The 20,669-nt window shown below is 38.1% G+C and overlaps 1 protein-coding gene across 2 annotated transcripts in view; it reads right to left on the minus strand.

Moving 5' to 3' along the window:
- mmp17a (matrix metallopeptidase 17a) overlaps nucleotides 1–20,466 on the minus strand; it is a 104,047-nt gene extending 83,581 nt beyond the window's left edge. The window contains exon 1 of one of the 2 annotated variants that reach the window (XM_077232818.1): nucleotides 19,927–20,466. In XM_077232818.1, the coding sequence (XP_077088933.1) occupies nucleotides 19,927–20,067 (141 nt within the window). In that variant the 5' untranslated portion in view covers nucleotides 20,068–20,466. Of the gene's footprint in view, nucleotides 1–19,441; nucleotides 19,655–19,926 lie in introns of those variants that run through there. The other variant, XM_077232817.1, reaches the window with a different exon arrangement.
- Between the last annotated feature and the right edge of the window lie 203 nt (nucleotides 20,467–20,669).

Genomic DNA, 20,669 nt, shown 5'->3' on the forward strand with positions numbered 1-20,669 from the left:
AATATATTACTATATGCACTTTACCCACTGTGTATAGTATTTATATAATTTCTGTATATTTTCTGTATATTTAGTTTTGATTGTCTTATATGTTGATGTGTTATTTGGTCTATCTATAGTGTATGTTATGTCCACCCATTGTCCTACTTGTACTACCCTAATTTTGTTTTCTTATTTATGCTTGTACTTTAGGGCTAAATTCCTCGATTAAAGTCGAGTACTCGATTTAAAAAAAATCCTCGACTGCAATTTACCTGTGTCCAGTAACCGGCAAAATACCGGAAGTTGTGCATTCCACAGACAAGAATCCATGAACCGCATTATTGCACCGTTTTCTAAGGCTATGCTATCTATTTCAAACCATTTACAATCAGTGGTTAAATTGGGCCGGGGCTCTCCAGGGCTCAGCCCCGGCACATAAGCCTGCTGGTTTGTGTCCTGATGTGCCTGTTTGCAGTCAGTTGCCTACTGGAAATTATGTCACATAAAATTTGATGAAAGTGATGCTTTTGAAACATATTTCTGACAATAAATGAAAGATTTTTGAAATGGCATGTCTATTTTGTCTCGGCGGAACTGAGATGAGAACAATTGGAACACGGCCGGATTCTTGTTCAGCGTTGTCAGTCGACAATGACAATTCCTGGGGGGGCATTGTAGATTGTAGATTGTAGATTCGTAGCGCAACTCATTTGTAAATGTACACCAACACAGGAGAATATATAAATATCTTTCTGAAATATTATGAAATATATAAAATATATTGTTGTTCATCGCGATTTCAAAATAAAATTTAACCCTTGCACTGAGTTTGCATGTTTGGACGTGCACATGTTCTTGTTCAAGAAATTACAGCAGCTGTTGCATTTCTATCGTACAGAAGTGACCAAATTTTAAAGATTAAGTTGACATTTCAATTAAATTTTGTTTGGAAAATACTAAACAAGGATTTGATCATCCCTATGTGTAACCAAGCCATTGGCGCTCTCTGTGGACATTTGTTTTTACGTACATTTAAATTATGTTTATATTAGTTTATATCATTTATTTTACATGGTGTATTTTAACACCGTCGTTGAATAAAACCCATATGATTACTTTGATACTTTATTTGAACAAATACTTATTGCTTGTTATTATATATTTAGGTAACACTTTACAATAAGGTTCATTAGTTAACTTTAGTTAATGTAGCCTATTAACCAACATGAACTAACAATGAACAATACATTTGTAACTTTATTTATTCATCTTTGTTAATGTTAGTTTAATTTTTTGTTCATGTTAGTTCACAGTAGGCTACATTAAAGGGGTGGTTCAGGATTTTGGACATCAGACCTCATTTCCAAGTTAGCCTGGGTGTTATTTATCAGTGGAGACAGTTTTCAAAAAATTTCATCCAGTCCTTCCAGTTGCATAGTTCGCCGGTGCTAGGCTAGCGCGAGTCAACGGTATCTGCTATCCTGCCATTAAAAACTGTTTTACCCACTCCACAGCCTACACCAAAAGCAAATAAATTATAACGTCAGTCTATCGATGTAAATGTCTGGCAACGAAGGCTATCCCGTCTGGTCCAAGGCAACAGACCACTTTTGACAGTACTGTATTTGTGTATATATATATATATATATATATATATATATATATATATATATATATGAAGAGTTAATTTGCAGAAACCGACAAACGGCATGTTTTAAAAAAAAAAACTGACTGCCGTGCGTTATTCTCCACATATAGCACGTTCTGAACCCTAAACACGTTTTGTCACAAAAGCCAGTATTTTCCTCTGGTCAAGGCATAGCGAGATCCTGTTTTACAGCAGAAACCAACAATGACCCTTGTTGTTTGTGAACAACCTGATAAGTCAGTTTTAGCGAATCATTATGCAGTAATCAGGTCAGGTGACAAGGCTGCTAGTCACTTCGAAAAGACGTGCTACTTGAGAGGAGTTTCATCAAAGCTGACTAAAACCAGCCGGATCTGGGCCGTATCCAGATCAGACGGTGGACCTGTGCCTAGACACGACCACAACGCATCCCTGAAGTGTCAGCAGAGCTTGTGACTCTCCCCTGTGAAGGCCTCATCGACACGACAGCCATCAGCACTGATCCTCAACAAACTCGTCCCCATACGCGCGTGATGACTCCGATCTTCAACCAGATGAACTGCATAATATAATGCTCCGATCCAATCTGACTTCTGACCTGTAATGCTGCCTGAATCATAATCATACACTGTTCATTCGCTGGCCAGAGGAGAACTGGCCCCCCGACTGAGCCTGGTTTCTCCCAAGGTTTTTTTCTCCATTCTGTCACCTGATGGAGTTTTGGTTGCTTGCCACTGTTGCCTTTTTCGCCTTTCTTTGCCTTTGTCGCCATTGGCTTTTGACTTGCTTAGTAGGGGACATTTAATTTTATATTTAACAATATTATTACAACATTATTTTCCTGTTATCTCTGTAAAGCTGCTTTGAAACAATCTGCATTGTAAAAAGCGCTATATAAATAAAGGTGACTTGACTTAAAATCGTTCAAGGATGGACAATTTCTACAAACTTGATGAACCTGTAATATCTTCTTTGGGGCATCAAAAGAAAACAAAAGCTGAAACTTTTTCACGGAACCTTGCTAAAACAGCACGTTATAGTGGTGAGAGAAAAGTTCAGTGTATTGCGTGTAATCATAACAATAAAGTTTGCCAGACGTCTGTGTCAGCTGAGGAGATTACGTTACAAACATTAACTGTGTTTTATTATATATCATAGAAATTACTTGTCACCAATTTTTGTCTAACTCTGAAACTTGAAATGTGGATTTATCTGCTTTTGCCAAAAAATGACTGTTGGAGTTATCTGCTTTTGCTAAAAAAAATATAAAAATAAAACTACTATATAAAATCTCTGGTCTTATTAATATCCCTTCCTCTACTGAATTATTTTTATCCCCGATAGATAGATGGATAGATAGATAGATAGATAGATAGATAGATAGATAGATAGATAGATAGATAGATAGATAGATAGATAGATAGATAGATAGATAGATAGATAGATAGATAGATAGATGGATAGATGGATTATGGATAGATAGATCACATTTCATAACTTTTGGTAATAATAAAGAATGTGGCCAATCTTTTGACTTATACTTTACGAAAAAGCCTTTTGATGGGTTCTATCTATGGTGGAACACCGATGCACTTCTAGAACAGCTGTCAGGGTCAGACACATCATTGTGATGGAGATTAACTCACACACACAGTGCCTGGAAGTGTTCCGTCTGAGACAGACCTGAGGAATGGTGGCAACTGGGGCTCAGTGTTGACAGGAGAATATGTGTATTCATAGACATGAACAAATGCCTAGGAAAATATTAAAAGTTGCAGTCAACTTTAACTTTCTTTGTACACAGTGTCTTTTGCATTAGACTGACAAATGTCACAGTTTGATGAATACTGAATACACATTGTAATAAGATATGTTTTGTTACTTATTTACACTCTATCAACCAAGGAAGCTTTTACTTTTACTTGAATAACTCACAGAAATATATTTTGGGAGAATTGTATGAAACATTCGCACTGCCAAATTAGTCTTGTGGAAATTGAGAGACAATCTGAAAGTAAACAATTGACTGCATTTCCGTTCTTGTGATAATATCTCACCCTATCCCAAAACAAACAAACATACACTGTTGAATAAAGTGACTCTGTTAGAAAGGTGTAAAAAAGCTTTTGTGTCCTTGTCAGAATCGGTGAATCAATTTTTGCAGGACGCTCTGAACCAGATGAAATTAGATTCACCTTTACTTCTGTATATCGTGCAGGAGAAGGGGGTGAGTTTTTTTTTTCTTTTTTCGGATGAGCCTGTGCAATCAGGGAAGGTCCGTTATATCATTAGAGAGGCCACAACAAAAGACAGATTCCTATCCATTCTCATGTTCCAAATCATCCCAGGGCCCTGAGCTACAAACGGCTAATTAGCTCATAATTCCTATCTTTTCTGGGGCCAGACTCATGAGTCCTGTGACGTAAGCATTGGGCCTCGCTTCAGGGCATTTCAACAAAGCAGAACCGTGGATGCTCACTTTGAAGCAGATAAATGTACAGAACAGAAGCACACAGGTGATTGATGAGAAGGCCACACTGGAAAATAACATGTTCTCTAATGTCGCTTTTGTCAACCAAATGAGTACCGACCAGCAGTGTTGGGAAGGATACTTTCAAAACGTATTTCGTTACAGAATACAGAATACATGCCCAAAAATGTAATTTGTAACGTATTCCGTTACGTTACTCAATCTGATTAACGTATTCTGAATACTTGGATTACTTCCACATTGAATTGCATTTTATTATGTTGTGTAGGAATGCGGCCATCAAATCCTGCTTGCTAAACAGACCTATTCTGGTGTGTTTTTCTGTTCCAACTGGCTGAATGTGTTAGGCCCATGGCTCCCTGAAAGTGCAATATATTATAATTTGCTATAGAAGAACAAAGACTATGTATGTTGCGGTCACCGGTGCGGTGATGAGGTGGTGACGCGTTCATGTAACATGTAAAGGTGGCGCTGCCAATAAAGCACCTAAAAGCTGTCACAAAGAACCGGGAAAAATAGCCTAATGACTGAATATGTTAGTGTCGGCTGCAAAGATGAAGTTGACTATGCTGACTCGCGTTCTTCGCAGCACCCTAGTGAACGCGCCGGAGAGAAATGCACATTTCATACGGATTACATAAACAGAGAGCAGTCTGTTTTCTTTCGTTTCGAATTGTTCTGTTTAAAAGTAGACATGTCTGTGAGGCAAGTAGGCTATAGCCTACCTTATACGCTAAGTTTCGGTTCATCGATGAGACTAGCCCCAGTTCACGCACCGGCGCCTCCGTGCCGTGATATCTATTGTCTGCTATATTTACAACTTATTTATTTATTCCAGCCAATTGGTTGATGAAACATTGATTAAAATTAACATACAATTAATACAAATCGAAATTCACTTTAAAGAAAGGCTTTGTGCATCTGTTTGATGTCTCTGTGAAAGTTTTAAAGCAGTCTCTTAGTGCCGCTTTCAGAGTGGTCACGTCCGTAACATTGTTTTTTCCTCATAAATGCTAACAAGAAAAATAAAATAAAATGAATATTTTATGTTCTGTGGAGAGCCAACCCTTCTTCATCCGGTGGGTATTACTTTTGCTTTGCGCAGTAGCCTAATTCACTGAAGTAGCCTACTAAAAAATATTTGGCCTAAAGGTTAAATATTTTTTGTGTCACGCATGTTTATTTCCCTCATATTAAATACAAAACGCATGTGTAGACAGATTTTTTCTAATGTCTGGACTCCTTTACTAAGGGAGTATGGATATATAAACAGACGTTTCGATATATTCGTATTAATGCATTTTCAGAGAATTTATATTTCAAGTTTTGACTGCAAATGTCACGTCCAACGCAATTGCTAAATTTTCAATAAATATTCCGCAACTAGTTTTGTGGTGTAGGTCTACGTATTTTATAGCCTAATGTTAAATTCAAATAATACTAATAGTAATTTAAAGATGTGTTAGCATTGGATCTGGACGGGAAGGATAACTCTGGGAGTTGGAAGGAGTGGGTCGCGATTCTGCCTTCTCACACGCGACACAGGTTCATGGATCTGAGTGTCGCGATTTCGGTTTCATATCGCATATCGTTACAGCCCTGTAGCTAGTAGCCTACCTGATACAACTATAAAATAGCAAGGTGACCAGTAAAACTACAGCAGACGACTACCCCTGGCTAATAAAAAAAAACCTTATATTTAATAACTATTAAAAACTAATAACTTATAAACAGTTACATTTGTTCTCCTTTCTCTTTCTTTAATGTGAAATGCTGTTTGAATTTCCATGATAGAAACGCATTCTTGCCCTGGCTCTGTTGTCCCGGCTCCCTCTCTACCTCTAGCTCCCACTTCTCCTCTTCCAACTCCATTGTGACTGATCACGCAAACCGCTCATTTTTTCGTTTTCATATTGGGGCTTCTGGGAAATGCATGGAGTTGCCTTAATTTATTTAGAGAGTGAATAAACTCATGAAACAGAAAAGTATCGTCATGTAATCCATTGATCTCAACAATGTAACTGTATTCTAAATACCAACTATTTAAATTGTAACTGTAACGGAATACAGTTACTCATAATTTGTATTCTGAATACGTAACGCCGGTACATGTATTCCGTTACTCCCCAACACTGCCGACCAGAGAAGGTCATCTCTACAGTAAAATCAGTTTATGAAATTAGCAAGAGCCCCCAAAGGTTCTGTGGGGTAATGAAAAATTGAAAACTGAAACAAGAGTCTGTGACTTTACAATTCAAGATGTTACAATGTTTAAATGTCAACATCTACAAAACACGAGAAAGGGCTAAATTATATTTGATTGTTTTTAGGGCCTAGTATCTAGTAGGCTAGCATTTTTGAAAGACAGTTTCTGCACATACCTATGGAAACCTGTTCCTGCCTTTATAAAACAAAGTCTCATTCTATTAAGTTACATATAAGCAATAAAGTTACAATTTGGGGAAATAAATTCGCAATTTTGAAAGATATAGTCACAGTTTAGAGAAATCATGTTACAGTTGTGAGAAATAGTAACAAAAGTGAGATCTAAAATCACAATTGTGAGATAATAAAGTGCCATTGTAAGATATAAAGCTACAATTATGAGACAAAAGGTCACAATTATAAGAAATAAAGTCATAATTACCATATTATTGTTTTACAGCGGAAACATGGTTTCATGGTTTTCATCATAAAGTTTTAGCTACAAAAGAAAAGCTATTGAACATTGCATTATTGGCCATGAAACAAAAAAGTTTCAGTTCATTAAATGCGCATTGACCTTTGAGACATGTTGTCATGCTATATGTGGTAAGTTGATACAATGGAACCTGTCATTAAACAAACTATTATTGGCATTTCAACAAAATGTAAACATTTATTACATTTAAAAACATTTGAGCTGACATTTATGAAAATTATTTAATAATTTCCGTTTGTTGAATACTCATTCCGTTTATTGAAAAATAAACTTCCTATCCAATATAATAGGATTTTGAACTTACAAAACCACTTATGGAGAGAAAACATATTTGTCTTATTAAAAACCTTCTGGTTACAGCCCTTGCGTCAACTGACCCATGTGTTGCGGTCTCCTCTGTCTTTAGATTGAGTTTATATTTCATATACTGTAGTGGCATTGAGTTACCTTGCAATATTTACAAGGATAACTATCAACAAACTAAAGGCTTTTTTTATACTTATCTGTGAAACCGAATGGGCTAAAAGAGCAATAAAACTGTCACTGAGCACTACACTCATCGCTTGCAGAAGATTTCTGACCCTTCTAAATGAAAAGAGGCAGAGAAAATAGATATTAGATATAGAAATAGATACTGAAGCATCGACTATACATACAGCTTCTGTCATGCTTTGATATTGCCTTTGCAAAGTATCAATACAACAGACTCTCTCTTATATCTTACAGTTTACTCAATAGATTTCTGTAAGATGAGTAATGCATTGGCACTAAGTTCTCCTGTCTTCAGTTCTTACCAAAGACTTTAGATATACAAAGACAGTGCACTCATATTACCATGAATGGGAATAAGTGCAATGTGCTATATGGCGAAATAAGTCCCGCCTTCTAAATAAAAGAGCCAATTGCCAATTGGTAAAGTTGGTAAAGTATAAGCTGGCTGGTCCAGCCTGAAAAATTCAGTTTTTTATCCTTGTTTGAGCATTTAGAAACAACATTTATGAGACTGTTGTTGTCAGATTTCATTGAAGATTTCAGAAATGACATTTAATCATAAGCTTGGTGAGCTTTGGATAATTTAATGTTTCCCCATTGAAATATATAGGAGCTATACTTGCATGACTGAAAAAGCTGCCTAAGAGGCATTTCAAAGATGGCTGCCGAGTGAAATGACTTGCTTTAAAGGGAATTTGGTCACTGAAAGTATGTAGCTTCCATTCCTTCATTATTTTCCATTTCATTTCTTAACTTTGAGGCAACTTGTATCCGAAACTACCGTAATTCCTCAAATAAAAACCGGGGCCTTTATTTACCTGAACTGCAGAAGGTAACCGGCTTTTATTTGAAGCAGGCTTTTATTAGAGGCAGGACTTTATTTCTAATTCCATCTTTTTGATAAATAATAGGATTGGGCCGATAGACGATGCAATCATCTATCGCGATGGCTGACAGACATCACTATGTTGTTGAGACGGCATCGCGATCCCCCCCGCTAGCCCTGTTTCCATGGTGACGCGTTTGCTTGGCACGCACGTGATTCACCACAGCCAAAATAGCGCTGTATGACAGATGTAGCACTTTTATTTCTAAATATTAACAAACGTGCTTACCATGTCATCAACTATCTTCTATTCCGATTCTCAAATACATGTAAGAGAGTTTGTTTTGTCGTTTAAACACCTTTAACGTTATAAATGATCTTGATCTGTAACGTGAGATGTTTGTTTGGGCTTCAGTTCAGAGATTCCTGTCTATTGGATTTATTACAGCACGCGAATTCATCAGTTTCTCCCGAAATACATGAAAGTAAGTGGCCGGTGAACTGGGAGAAGAACAGAGTAAACTTTATAGTTACTTACACAATGTATCTGATATGAATAAAACACCTCAGCAAATATATTTGAATGAATTGTTATTGCTGCTTCCATAGACACCATTGTGTATTTTACAAACTATAAATGAATTGTTTTTCTATAAATTATATGTATTTAAATGCCTGAAACCTAAAATAAACATGATGTGGTTAAAAACACTGAATAGTTGTGATATACGGTATGACAAGCGCCTGAAAGTCCGTCTTTAGCTCAGCGTGAAAGCACAGTTTGAATCTGGCAGTTATGTCGCGTCACTGTACATCCGCTCAGTGGTAAGCTGATGCAGAGTGGGCCAACATTGATGATGAGATGTAGAGGAAAATATCTTGTGGAAAATGAGTATGTTACGTTATGTCAATATATGAAAGGCACAGAAGATTACCTATCAACACTAACATAAATTTTCCCCGGCCTTAATTTGAGACTGGCCTTTATTTGGCTGTGTTGACCCCGCCCCCGGCCACTATCAGAGGCCCGGCGTTTAATTGACTACCGGTTTTCATTTGAGGAATTACGGTAACTTATAGCAGATATATACTTTTTTTTTTTAAAGGTAAAATTGAGAAAAAATATTGATGACTTATGTTGAACTATACAGCTTTTTGTCCAATCAGATACTCTATTGAAAGACAACACCCTTTACCTAATACCACCTGATCATGGATCATTAGCAATGCTTTTATAGTGTGCACACTAGTTGCAGATTTCAACCTTGTTTGCAAGACTCAAGAGGTGCGTCAATTACAAGATCATTCTCTTCCTAACTACCAACAATACCGCAACATCTCACACAAACTGATGCACAAAGCAACAGGAGACTAGGCTATTCTTTATAATATCATAAAACAACATGGAGGGAAAACTTTAAGAACAGAAAAAAAGTACATCAACCAACACAGAAGTCTTTTAGTGTGCTTTTACTCCCCAACACTGTTGAGAGATAAGATATTCACCCTAATTTGGCTGCTCTGAACTGTAATTTTTATTTAGTGCTTTATGTGTTCTGTATTCTCATCTCCATGAGATGCTAAGAACAGAAATTATCATAAAAGCACATTTAGAACTGCTATTTTTCTCTTCCGACAGACCAATTGACCCAACTACTCTTCGTAGCAATCCAAGTGAGAAAAAAAATTCTGAAGAAAAAGCCCAAAAGCCCTCGTTTAGCGACATTAAGACATTAACATGACAAACAAGTAGTCCAAAAAGTTCATTACAGCCACAAGAGGCTCCTGAACAAACAGAAGAATGTGATAATTTACTTCCTTGGCTACTAGTGGTACTGAATAATATCCAATAATGATTCTACCTCTTTGGTGGACTCTGTAAGGATTATTGAATTCCTTTTGAGACATGCAAATTTCATGACAAATAACACAACTGACTTAGCTAGTGGGGACATGCATGGATGTGTGTCTCCTGAATCATTTCTGTTTTGTCTACCTCCACCATATGTGTGCCATCATAGCCAAGCTGTTGCAAGATGATGTGGGCGTCATCCATATTTTAAACATATGCTGGATTCATTCAATATATCTTTTCAGCTCATCTTTGTAGTGATCGTTAACCTGAAAATGTCATGATGGTAAAGATGTTCTCATCCAGTCTAAAGTTCACATATACACTACTGTCTTCAGGTTCCTTGGGGCAAGTTATGCAATACACAGTCTTAATAGCAAAGATGCCAGCATGCAGTCCTGACTCATCTGGAAGTGACTCATAATTGAACTAAGATACAACAAAGTTTCAGCAGAAACCCCTACAGCAGTCCCCTGTTCCCCATGTCAAATGCTGTGGAAAGGTCAGCCAAGGGACAAAAAACACTTCTCCTGGAGTTATTGTGCCACGAAAATCACAAATGCAATGTTCAACACAACTTTCACTTCTGCCATGATACTGCCGGTGCCTTTTATTGTACATAAAGAGTTGTGTGACTTGTCTGGACAAAAACAGACAGAATAAAGTGCGACATGCGGATTTAGAACAACCCGAGGGTGAGTAAATTATATTAGAATTATAATTAAGACTAATATCTCACTAGAACACAAATATTAGGCGACTCATTACATTTTTTATAGAACATTTTATTTTTAACAATAATATATAAACATTTCAAGACACACCTACCATGACCTCTGGGATTAAAATGAATTTCCTCCTACTGCAGCATACGATATATCATTGGTTTTCAACACTGTTTGAATTGCGAATGATATGTCAGTCTACCTATACTCTCTAATTACTTGTCTATTGTATATCTAATTGTTTTCCAATACACTTCAAATATTTTTCTGTAAAACAAAATCTGAACTCCTGTGATTCATCTGGGAGTGGGTTTGTTCAGTTCATGGCTTAAAACGCTTTGTTGAAAATCTCTTTTATTTATTTTTTTCATGAAAATAAATGTGACAAAAAACATTCCGGAACCAAGGCCGCTTAAAAAGTGGTCAGTCACTGTTGTGCTCTATAGCAATTTAATCCTTCACTCTGCACTCAAATATATTAGATGTTAGATTTACATCAAATGCCATGTCAAATGGTTCTCCGCAACTATGGCCATGCTTTTATTAAATTGTACTCACTTGATCCAAGTAAATTCAACTAAAGGGTTGTAATAAATGACATTTGAAGGTGATCATTTGATCACAACACAGATGCATTCAATTTATGGCTGTGTACAAAAAATGAAGGTTGAGTAGTAAAGTGGTTACTTAGATTTTGTCCTAAAAAAACTGTACAGTACATTTATTAATCGTCCTTGAGCCTTGCTCAAAGGCACAAGCCTCACTCCTACACCACCGGCACCGACACAAAATGGTCAGTACTGATATAAAATAAATGCTGTGTAATGTAGTTATTTATCCAAATCTAGGTAACTAATTAACTAAGTCTAATCTCTCAGATGGAAAGGCCTGCTGAAAAACTAGTCTGAGTTCTGACCGTGTTCCTTTCCTGATCCCATTCCCTATCGCTTCTTGTCTCTCCTTCAATTGTCCTATCAAACAGACAAAAGCCCCAAAAATATAATTGATATACAAAAACCAACTCCACTTAATAAAATAAATTACTATGAGGGATGGCAATAGACTAGATTGTGTTGCAGCAAAACTTCTCAACTTTTGGTTGCATGAGAGAGCGTCACTTTTCAGAAACCCGTGTTTCTCCTCTACGTTCTGGTGAAACACAATCCTCATTGAAATCAATAAATCAAGGTGTGCTGGCACCCTAACTCAGTTTCTCCATGAAAACCTTTGTATTAATGAGGTAATTTCAATAAAGCTTAATTTATTAAATCTAACAATGCTGATATTTCTTCTTTTTTTTAACTGGAAAAATTCAAATGCTGTGGCAAGTCTTCAATTTTTGGTGAAACAGAGAGAATACCTGATTACACTGCCTCTCTTATCTCATGCATCTTGAATCTCTTTAAACCTTCAAGTTTTATGTCCTAAACCTATCCCAAAAAAACCCGCCTTGCTACTGGCTTAAACACCTTTCTTTCTCATTGCCATTTTCACTGGCACAAGACAGGGAAGGAGCCGTGTCATTTAAACTTTACAGTGTCTTGAATCTTTTTTTTCCCCGCACATCAAAAGCCTTTATTCTCGCAAAATGATTTCTCCTGCACTACTTGCATCCAAGAAGGCCTTTCTTCCACCCTACTCTGAGTTTGCTCTGTCATCTCGTTAGGAACTGAAAAAATGCAAATGAGAGACAAACCACAGGAGCACCTGCCGAGTGCTACCTGGAAAAATGAACTGACTTAGTAGAGGCTTGGGGTTGTCACCAAAATCTACATGGTGCTTTTTAAAATCATTTGGCCTTTTGCCGATGTCTTTATAGTGGGGATGGCTGTTGAGCTAAATAAAGAAAAAAAACAACTCTCTTACAAACTTCACAGCAACTGTTTAAACAATTCTGCAAGCAATTTAAGACAAGCTCTATTGTTGCTGTTTTTTTACGGTGCTTTATGGTTGCCTGTTTCTCGATAGATTCGTGGGTTACTTTGAGCTGCTTAGAGCACGCCAACCCAACACAAACCATCAAAATTATAAGAGCCAGTTGGTTGTTTATACAACCATAGCATAGACACCCTTGATCTCAGCCTGCCTGGGTAGGATAGGGTACCCCTTGCCTAAAATAAGACCAAGGGTGCACATGGAGATGATTTGGGGTTTTCTTTAGAGACTTGGACTGGAGCATTAAGCCTGAAGTGCTGCAATCAGTGTGATCCAATGGAAAGCAAATAATATTGCGGGCAGCTACAGTTTGTCCTTCTTACTTCCTTTACCACACAGTTTGATCTGTTACTACTGAGAGCTAGCTGCTGGCGTAAGGTCCCGCTCTTTTGATTGCATGCATTTAACTTATTACAGGGCACTGTTTCCTCTTGAGGGTTATCCATTGAGGCTTTCAGTATAATCACTACCCTGGCATGTAATGTTCAGAGGGCCCATACCAAAAACACATCATTACTGTGCATAGAGGACTAGCTATGTTTTGCCAGTGTACCTTTTTGTTTCCTTCCCAAAATATGATTTAATTTAAATGTTTGCTATCCCCCTGTTCAGATGCCAGAGTCAGAAAGTACAATGTATACAAGCTTTTACCAAAGCCATTAGAATTACACGTTTGCCACCAGGGATGGATCTCATTACAGATCTCATTACTAACCATGTGCCTGACCCTGCATCCAGATTGCTGCTCGTGTCATTTAGATAGGCTACAGGGTCAGGATGAAGCACAAGCCCTGCAAGGTATTTGTCTCAGGGAGATGAGCCGCGCTGGGTGCCAATGAGGAACAGCACCTTAAAGGTCTGTCCGTCTGACACTCTATATATCTAGAGACAGCATCCAGGGCTTCTTTCAAATTTGTTACAATATAGGAGTGTGAAGAGAGTGATGAGCCTCCATCGTTTTCTATTCCTCCCTGGTGCTTTTCTCTACTCTGGGCTGGACACAATCAAAAACAGTGTGATAGCTCGGTACAAAGATACATCAGTGTTGTTGTTGTTGGGCTGCTACTCTTTACTCCCAAACTTTTAACTAGATTTCCTGCTGTATTGTGCACCGTCACCTCCAGGTTGTGAGAAAATTGAATTAGGCAGCCTAATATACGTTCAATAATATGGCTATAGCCCCCCCTTAATTCTACACATCTTATTCTCCAGCCTCACTGTGCCAAATCTATTCTCATCAACACCTCTGCCACCTCTCCACAGACTCGTTCCTGAAATAAACTCCTCGTCCCAAATCCCAAACTCCAGATGCCTTGGAATGGACTTGAGGTCATGAGAATCCAGAACGACAGCTAAAAGTAGGACATGAACCAAACTAAAGGGCCCGAAAAGTTACGTTTTCCTTGCGGAAATGCACAAGGGAGCTGATTCCAACTGACAGGTACAATTAATAGGAGATTTTATCCAGAAAAATCACCGGATTTACTGAAGCTGCTAATCAGTCCACAGTACATTATTCCAGAGAGACATGAGCAAGAGAAATGCTATTGATTTAATGTTTACCAGTTCTCTAAATGCTGTTGCCCTTTTTAGTCTCCAAGGCCGTGCTTTCATACTCATCCCTTTCTCTTGATTACTCTGCTGTGGGCCTGTGTTGGCTCTAAGCCACCTTGCATTGGATGTCAATCGCTGGACAACCCCACTCATTCTTAAGTCTTTCTGGGTAATTAGAAGTGAGAGCCAGTGAGTGAGCACATTGGTCAAATTGACATTGTGAATAATGGACAGGCTCATGACAGAAGAGGTGGCTGGCTCTCTTTGGCTCAGTTGAGGATCTTCCACTCAGGGCTTGTGAGCTAATATGTGGTGTGTACTATAAAGAGTATGGTATGGGTGAGGGTTGCTACGTTCATCTGTTGGCGGGTCCAGCTGGTGCTCTTGTTAAAGACCAGTAGTTTGACCAGAGTCATTGTTTGACCAGAGACGATCTTAATATTGGGAGATATAAGGGTCCATGGCTCTACCAATGCAAAAAAAAAAAAGAAAAAGCTAACTTACTAACTTAAATCACGTTTTCTTAGACAGCCAATCATATTACAGCCTTGATGTCATTGAATTTTGTTTAAAGTTGTGCGACAGTCAATCACTGTTGGTGGATACTACAGAAATGAATGAGAAGTGTCGTGAACTGAATCATACCTGTCACACAATTGTCCAAGATTTCTATTATAAAACCTTTTTCTTTTTGGAGTAAACTCTAAAAATAGATCAATCCAAAACAAATATTTAAGACAAAACATGTTTAAAATTAGCTGATGGACTGTCGATTCATTAAATGATAAGCAGTTTTCCGTCCTCCATGGACATCCATTAAAAAAAGGCCTCTGGTCTCTTTCGTTGTGTACCACAGTCTTTTTTCTCTAACCCTGCAGGCTTTCCTTTAAGTGGCTTTGGTTAGACTCAGAGGATTTCAAAACAAAATGTAACCTGTAATGCGGAATAAAAAGGCAAGAAAAACATCTTTGCAGCATGTTACACAAACTTATAAAAAAGAAGGGAAATTTTTCATGCACACCACATAGAATCTAATGGCTCGTTTCCACCGAGCGGTATGGTATGGTATGGTATGGTACAGTACAGTACGTCACGCAATAATTTCCGTTTCCACTGTCAAAAGTTGTGAATGGTACATATTTCTTTCCGAAATAAGGTCCCATGAGCCGGAAGCGGAGGGGAGGGACTTAGGCTCTCTATAGGCTACACCACGCCTATCAAGTAAGGGTACTGTTGGCGGTGGAAATGCAAGCCGGATCAGGGTTTACCATCCCGAATCGTACTGTACTGTACCGTACCGCTCGGTGGAAACGAGCCATAACTGATTTTACCTATTTTGGTGATTCTCACAAAGAGGTGAACATTTCATCATCAATTAATCAATCAATGAAAGTTTTTTTTTTTTTACAATAATGACATTATTTTAATAATGTGAGATTTAAAGGGTTAGTTCACCCAAAAATGAAAATTATGTCATTAATGACTCACCCTCATGTCGTTCCAAGCCCGTAAGACCTCCGTTCATCTTCGGAACACAGTTTAAGATATTTTAGATTCAGTCCGAGAGCTTTTTGTCCCTCCATTGAAAATCTATGTACGGTATACTGTCCTTGTCCAGAAAGGCAATAAAGACATCATCAAAGTAGTCCACGTGACCTCAGTGGGTTAGTTAGAATTTTTTGAAGGATCGAAAATACATTTTGTTCCAAAAATAACAAAAACGATGACTTTATTCAGCATTGTATTCTCTTCCGGTTCTGTTGTCAATCTGCGTTCACAAGGCCAGTGACGCTGCTGACGTAAGACGCTGCTGACGTGTTATCTGGTGCGTCCGTGTATTCGGGTTCAAATAAATATGTCTGGTTAAAAAAAAATGCAAGTCTTCCCCTGTGTCGAAATCCTTAGACATGTTTACAAAGATTGTTTTGTTTACAGCGTGCGTCTCCCTCAGACTGTAAACAAAGCTCGGGTGCACCACATAACACGTCAGCTCGTCTTACGTCAGCGGACTCATGAAAGCGGATTGACAACAGAACCGGAAGAGAATACAATGCTGAATAAAGTCGTCGTTTTTGTTATTTTTGGAACAAAATGTATTTTCGAAGCTTCAAAAGATTATAACTAACCCACTGAGGTCACATGGACTACTTTGATGATGTCTTTATTGCCTTTCTGGACAAGGACAGTATACCATACATAGATTTTCAATGGAGGGACAAAAAGCTCTCGGACTGAATCTAAAATATCTTAAACTGTGTTCCGAAGATGAACGGAGGTCTTACGGGCTTGGAACGACATGAGGGTGAGTCATTAATGACACAATTTTCATTTTTGGGTGAACTAACCCTTTAAGCATATTACACTCCAATTCCCATTACTGTAAAGAAGAAAAAAATTTAAGATTAATACCGGTAAGATATGAATGCTGAAGTATTTATACATGGTATAATTTGTTGTAGTGTCTTTAATTATTTAAAAAAATATTTATTTTGTTTAATTCTAAAAATTCTAAAAACTCTTTGAAACACGATTACTTTACCGATACTGTTTTAACCTGTATAAGTAAAAAGAAAATGTGCAACCTGTGATACAGATAATACCAGATACCAGACACTAATGAGAACTGACAGATAAAGTGTGATTAAATATAGTGTTACCATGCAAAAATATGCTAAAAGATCCTACTAGTAGATTACAATTTCTTCATGCAAAATGATGAAATGTGACTTGGACATTTACATATACATTATACAGTTTTTTTATAATTATGTTTATGTTCCAAGTACAGTGACCGGGAGTGGACACGTTCAGTTCACTTAGTTTTGTCGTGGCCACGACATATCAACTCTTGGGATCGTAATAAAATGTTGTGGGCCACATTTTGTCGAAGTAACCACATCTTTATGTCGTGACCACACGATGTAAAGTTGTGACCTCAAGATCCTATGTTGAGGGAAAGGCATATTTTTCTCAGAGCCACGACTTTATATGTTGAGGGAACGACTTCTATTTCTCATGGCAATAGCAACCTGGAATTATCAGAAATGGATATGCCTATGACCACGAGGTCACAGCATAAAGATATCGTTACCTCGAAAAAATGATCTCGTGGCCACGACTTATTATCACGTTCCCACAAGTTAATATGATGTTCCCAAGAATTATTATCTTGTGGTCACGACATATCACGTTCCCACGACTTAATATCTCGTGGCCACGACAAAACTAAGTGAACCGAACATGTCCCCTCCCGGTCACCTTATCCAAGAGATGCAATGTTCAAAGGGAGGGATGCTGACAGAGGTCCACTATGTCACATGGGGTCTGCAGTCACTATTGACCCATTCTGTACAGTCAGAGCAACAGTCTTAAAAACCAATCATCATGCCACACGCCCATCTGCTCCATCACAACGCCCTCCCTTAACACCCGTCCACCCCAACACAATAATACTCTGCCATCTGTGCCATCACCCATGGCTTTTAGATCTCTAAAAGCATTGTCTGCGCTGTCAGGTGTTGCTGTACCAATAGCACACAGAGCCATAGCCAGCCTCCCTGGAGGTGGACATGACTCCTTAAATCTTCATTCAAGCATGAATGGTCTGGGTTGCCAAGTTAATAACAACAGTGCTATGGTTGTGGTTTCATCATATGGACACTGCAAGAAAGAGCGGGATAGGAGATGTCATTTGGAAGAAGGGTTTCTGTAAGTGTCATGTTATTATCAGCTGCTGTCACAGAGAGCTGTAATCCATCAGAGATCCTTTGCGGGGTGTCAATGCCACATTTAATGATCAGAGGTTTGATGACATGCAGTCTCACACACTGGCAGACATCAACAGCTTCATTATATGCACAGACCAACTGCTCAGTAGCGTCACATTAGATTTGTGAGGGTCATTTAAAAAGGTGGCTCTTACAGAGCCTTTAAACTCACTGCCATTCATTTGCAAGTTTAAATTAAAAACTTATTGGACAAGGCTGAAAGTTTCTACTACAAGAGGGTATTGATCACTTGTGGTCAAATTTGCCTTTATTTAAATAACCTCTTGTAGTATAAACTTTTAGCAGCATCTTTATGAACACTATGTTCATGCCAAAAACATCTTGAAAAGTTACTGGATATAAAAGATAAAAGGATATTGATTGGAAAAATCAATTCATTTGAAAAGAAAATCAATACGACAGAACAACTTAACAAGCAAGTATTGGAGTACTCTTGCTAAATTAAATTACAAGCATCTGTTGCAACAGTAATGTATATCCAAGCAAGATGCTGCAATAGTAATATTTAAGCAACATGCACACACATATGATTGTCAGATCACAACCTCATGCAGGGAGGGATACAGACCCCCTGGGACTTTTGAACCAAAGGAATTTAAGAAACTTTAAAATAATAACTTGTAGTTTATTATGCATGTCTATTAATGTTCCTGTCTATGTACATATCTAAATTAGGCCAGTCAAACTGAATTGCACATTCGAAGTTGCAATTTTGCTTGGTTTATTAAAAAAAAAGAAAACACCTTCATATATAATTATGATCTGAACCCAGATCTTTCTGCACACAAAATGAAAACTGTACCAGTAGAATAATCCATCATACACAGAATTAATTAGTTGTTAGTTTTTTTTATATATAGTAGGCCTACACAGTGGGGGGTTTTCATCCTCAAAAAAATAGGTGAATGCCCCTGTTTCATAAATGAATGTGTGGATACAAAAGGATAAAAAAAGGTTCAGGGAAAAATTGAATGCTAAACTATTAAACTGAGTGAGCAACATTGTTCTCCCTCTTTTTTCCGTTCAGTGTCCTTACCACATTGTTGCATATCTGAAGGAATTGCAGGTAGGAAAAGTGTAAATAAATTGTTCAACATATTGAGAAGTGGCCAAATTAGTGGATCACCCAATAAATCGTATCCAATAAGCGAACATTTCTATAATTCTTAGTCAACTTCTCTTTCAAACGAACAAATGTGCAGTTCACGCGCTCTCCAAAGATCAGTGCGCGTGAAAATGGCACATCAACATTATTTCTGAGACCACCCGCAGCATGAAAGTGTGTTTGAGGAAAAAAGTAGATAAGAAGAGGTCGATTATGGCTAGGAAGACAAACACAAAAAATACTGTCTAACATGCACTACAATACGCATAATTCACATAATAGAGTAACGACTGTAAAAATAACCCACAAGTGCGGCTCGATATTTAAAGAGATAGTTAATCCATTCTGTCATCATTTACTCACCCTCGTATTATTCCAAACCAGGGTGACCTTTTCTTCAGCGGTACAACAAAGAAAAAGGACAGTCTCATAATCACCATTGTATGGAAAGAAAAATGCAATTGAAAGAAAAATGCAATTAAAGCGACTGGTGACCGAGGCCGTCATTCTCCTGTGACAGAAAGTCATACAGGTCTAGTCATACAGGTCTGGCTCTGGAACAAAATGATGGTGAGTAAACGATGACAGGATTGTGCCTGAACTAGTTCTTTAAGACTCGCGTAATATTTGGTTCTGCTGAATCGGCGCGGGTGAAACTTGACTTCTGTGAAGACATTAATGAAGTAGCTAAAATGTGTCCATTCAGACGTGTACAAATGTAAGTGCGAATACATTTTCGATTTCAAAGATCTGTCTAATACGTGTAATTATCAATGCCTACAGGTTTTTCTCTCACGCCTTTCACCTAAACGATAATTATCGGAAGACGGGCTTGAAAGAGCACCTACCACCCCCATATCCATCTGCTCGGCTGTTATAGATGGGGCCGCCAGAGTTTGAGATAAAAACCAAAGAACTGGAAAAAGAATCATCTCTGTGTAAATAATCCAAATGGTCCAGGCGGAATTCCACTTTCTGAGACACTGCATATTGTCCCCGCTCCCGGTGATCACAGAACGGTCTTTCTTTCCACCGCATCCACCGTATAGATCTCCCAAATCCGGATCCCGTGCGCATTTAACGGTCCGTGGGAACGCGTGTCAGTCAAACTACCCCACTGTGGTGCGCAAACACGTGAAACACATATCACATACAACAGAGTACAGGACAGTTCATTTCCTCAGGGAGCTCTGTCTCCAAGCGAAATGTCATTCACATTGGTCATTACGATTTACCAAGCTGCCTGAAAGAGAAGCCATGTAAGCATTCCCTCCCAAAAGACCAGAAGTCAAATGCCTTCTTTCAGTCCTAATCCGAAGTCCTTTGAGATCTGTGCGTGTTCTGTCAGAAAAGAGGTGCCGCGCTCTCGGCGCTGAACGCAGCGGACTGATGCACGGGAAGCGCGGAGAACTTGTATACTACCCGGATTGGGGGTGGAGGGATGCGGGGGCAGTGTCGTCCTGAGACCTTTGCGTTTTTATTTTGGTTACTTTACTAGTTTACTTTTAAATAGAATCAAAATGATCATAAAAAAGTCAATAATAAAAAAAGTCCTAAACAAAAACTCACTTTGGTTTAAAAAAAAGATAGA

Source organism: Siphateles boraxobius, unplaced genomic scaffold (assembly GCF_051911475.1).
Source record: "Siphateles boraxobius isolate OS27281-9 unplaced genomic scaffold, OSU_SipBor_1 18, whole genome shotgun sequence".
NCBI lineage: Eukaryota > Metazoa > Chordata > Actinopteri > Cypriniformes > Leuciscidae > Siphateles > Siphateles boraxobius.